This window comes from Leptinotarsa decemlineata, unplaced genomic scaffold (genome assembly GCF_025532065.1).
Source record: "Leptinotarsa decemlineata unplaced genomic scaffold, Ldec_3_MD MMD2_tig00004433_RagTag_RagTag, whole genome shotgun sequence".
Lineage (NCBI taxonomy): Eukaryota > Metazoa > Arthropoda > Insecta > Coleoptera > Chrysomelidae > Leptinotarsa > Leptinotarsa decemlineata.
The window spans coordinates 1126445-1129916 of record NW_027412608.1 but is presented as its reverse complement, the minus strand read 5'-3'; the positions used below and the strand labels follow the sequence as shown (position 1 = coordinate 1129916).

The following is a 3472-nucleotide window of genomic DNA, read 5'->3' as shown; positions in this document are numbered from 1 at the left end:
TTATTTCTGACCGATTTCAATAAAATTTTGTTCATTTTTGAAACGGAAAAATGTACCAATTCATTACCTTCCCGGTATATTTGAATCAGGTACCGTTGATTATAGTAGAGTTTTCTTGTTGCTAGGTTGTTGCTATGTTACTTGTTTATAAACAGAACTTTGTTATCAAGCTGTGTTTGCGGTGAAAACGTGTTTTCTACCCCAAATATAATGGAGGATATTTTGAAAAAAGCTGAACAAGCAAGAAAATCATTAATTCCATCGAAAAGTGAAGCCGTATACCAAAAAGAATACAAGATATATCTGGACTGGCTGACACGGAAAAATGTTATGCCAAAAGATGTCACTGAAACTGTATTTCTGGCATATTTTCAAGAACTGGTAAGGAATTTTCTATGTTTTTCGGTAGATTTGGTAGTAATTATGTTTATTCGTTTCAGTCAGAAACGTATAGTCCGAATTCTTTATGGACTAAATGGTCAATGCTAAAATCGATGGTGACTATACATGAGAAACGAGATATCACCAAGTTCAATGAACTACAGGCTTTTTTGAAACGGAAGAGTAAGAGTTATAAGCCGAAAAAGTCTGCTGTTTTATCTCCTAAAGATGTTATCAGATTCCTAAAGGACGCTCCTAATGATATTCATTTATTGCATAAGGTAATTTTTTTCTTATTTTCCTTTTTGTGTGTATTTATTTCCTTTTTTTTGTTATAGGTTGTTTTGATTATGGGTTATTTTGGAGGATGCAGAAGTCAGGAACTTTTGAATATGAAGATATCGGATATAGAGGACCGGGATTCCGTTATGGTAGTGAACGTACCGGAAAGTAAAACTGGTGTATCGAAGAAATTTACAGTTGTGGATGAAAAAGAGTTCTCCGCTTTGCCTTTATTAAGACTTTATATGTCTTTGCGTCCTAAAGGTATTGAACGATTTTTTTTGAGCTTCCGACAAAATAAATGTACATCTCAGCCAATTGGAAAAAACATGTTTGGGAAAATCCCCAGCAAAATCGCAATGTATTTAGGATTGCCAAACTCATCTTCCTATACGGGACATTGCCTTCGTCGCACTTCTGCTACTGCTCTAGCCAATGCAGGAGCAACTATGACTAACTTAAAAAGACACGGAGGTTGGAAAAGTTCCACGGTGGCGGAGGGGTATTTGGAGGATAGCATCGAATTGAGAAATAAAACGGCGCGTATGTTGTCTACTTTGTCATCAGAAGAGGCAGGTACCTCGACTGTAGTGAACAGAAGCTCCAGCCATACAAAAGAAGAAATTGTTTCCAGTGGCGGAAGTAATTTTCAGGGAACATTTCAAAATTGTACATTTATTATTTGTAATGACGTGAATAAATAAAATATGGTTCAGTTTTCATTTCTATTTATTTTTACTTGTGAAAGGTAGAGGGAATTATAAAATCTATAATGTCCCAAGGGAGTTATGACCCTCTTTATTGATAGCGTAACTATGACGATATAAGCTTATAATATCCCGGTCAGAAATAAAATATTATAATAGAGCTAAAGCTTTATGCTATGTTTATGATTCCGCAAAAGGAGTTTATTAGGCTCAGTAGCGCAGTGAGTTGGTGCACCGCTCATTAAGGCAGGGACACATATACGCGGTGGCGACAGCGGTGGCGGTAATCACTAAACACATACATGAGCGGTAGCAATGCGGTATAGTCTCTCAAAACATCCATTTGTGAATAATATTGGGTAGGTATAATTATCCATCCTATGGATTTCGAAGAGGAAGTATTACTTTTGGCAGCCACCAATGAAGAAGAACAACGGGAATTGCTCCATCAAAGGAACCGAAGGTACGTTTTGAATTTCACTAGTTCGGACTTCCATTGTCTATTATATAAAATGATTTGAAATCCCTGAAACAAGTAAAAAAGAATAATTAAAAAAAGAATAGCTGAAAATAACAATTATATTAAGCAACAATAAACCTGAAATGAAATGATAGTGAAATAACCTACAGGTAAAAATATAATAATTGAATAAATAAAAATAAAAATTGAAGGAATGAAAAGAGAAAATAATAAAAAATGTAGAGATTCCAAGTCACGTTAGTTCACGACGTTTCGATTGTTGGTATCTACAATCGTCTTCGGGTGATGACTAGACTGATTCCTCCGAGAGATGACTATTTTATAGGTCGTTGAAATACTTTCACTTTCTCTGCTTTCTATTTTCCGCTTCACTGATTCCGTGAGAGATGACCGTTTTGGCGGGAGTTGGCCATTTTTCGTTTGATGATGGGTTTCCATATGTTTCGTATTTCTACGCTGGCCTGGCTGAATACGTTTTTGGAAAAATGGCCAACTCCCGCCAAAACGGTCATCTCTCACGGAATCAGTGAAGCGGAAAAAAGAAAGCAGAAAAAGTGAAAGTATTTCAACGACCTTTAAAATAGTCATCTTTCGGAGGAATCAGTCTAGTCATCACCCGAAGACGATTGTAGATACCAACAATCGAAACGTCGTGAACTAACGTGACTTGGAATCTCTACACTTTTTATTGTTTTCTCTTTTCATTCCTTTAATTTTTATTTTTATTTATTCAATTATTATATTTTTACCTGTAGGTTATTTCACTATCATTTCATTTCAGGTTTATTGTTGCTTAATATAATTGTTATTTTCAGCTATTCTTTTTTTAATTATTCTTTTTTACTTGTTTCAGGGATTTCAAATCATTTTATATAATAGACAATGGAAGTCCGAACTAGTGAAATTCATCACGAAACATTGTCAATCACCTTCAAACAAAGGTACGTTTTGTTCAAATGTGTTGGATGAAAAATTGAATTTTCTTAATGTTATTTTAGGGAAAACCAATGGGTTCATGAAATAAATCAGACGCGTCTTCAGGAAGGGGAATTCCACACGTTATATAAACAGCTACGAATGGATGAGATACGGTTTTATATTTATTTTCGAATGAATTTTGAATGCTTTGATGAAATATTAGCACGTATAGAGAATGATATAAGAAAACAGTTACCTGCAGTTACCTTAAGGTCAGTACATTCATTTGAAATAAAATGAAATCAAGAGTCGATGATTCAAAAATAATTTGAGTTTTTTGAAGAGTAGATGAACAACGTATGTTCTGGCGCAAAATCCCATGTATTTTCTTATGGAGCTAAACTTTCTGCAATTTTTGGTTCAAACGGGAGTGGGAGAAACGTGTGACGTCATCGACGCAGGATGGAACGAGTTTCGTAGCGACTCAAGCATTCACGGCCCCCTTAGTACTCCACATCACCGCTCAGGCCCTCTTGCGACTCTTCCTCACCCCTCGGCCCCCTTGGGATTCCGCATCAGCGCTCAGATCTCCTTGTCACGTGATTTTGATTAAAAAAAGTTTATAGTTATGAGATTCGAACCTGGGTCGTCCGCGCCGTAGACATTGTCCTTAGCCTCTACACCATCGTAAGATATTGAAGTT

At 35.9% G+C, this 3472-nt stretch overlaps 1 protein-coding gene across 1 annotated transcript; it reads left to right on the top strand.

Moving 5' to 3' along the window:
• Window positions 1–210: 210 nt before the first annotated feature.
• LOC141484121 (uncharacterized) lies at window positions 211–2325 on the top strand. Its single transcript, XM_074179194.1, has 3 exons — window positions 211–381; window positions 441–662; window positions 720–2325. Exons 1-3 carry the CDS (start codon window positions 211–213, stop codon window positions 1365–1367), a joined length of 1041 nt encoding a protein of 346 aa, XP_074035295.1. The 3' UTR covers window positions 1368–2325.
• Window positions 2326–3472: the final 1147 nt, after the last annotated feature.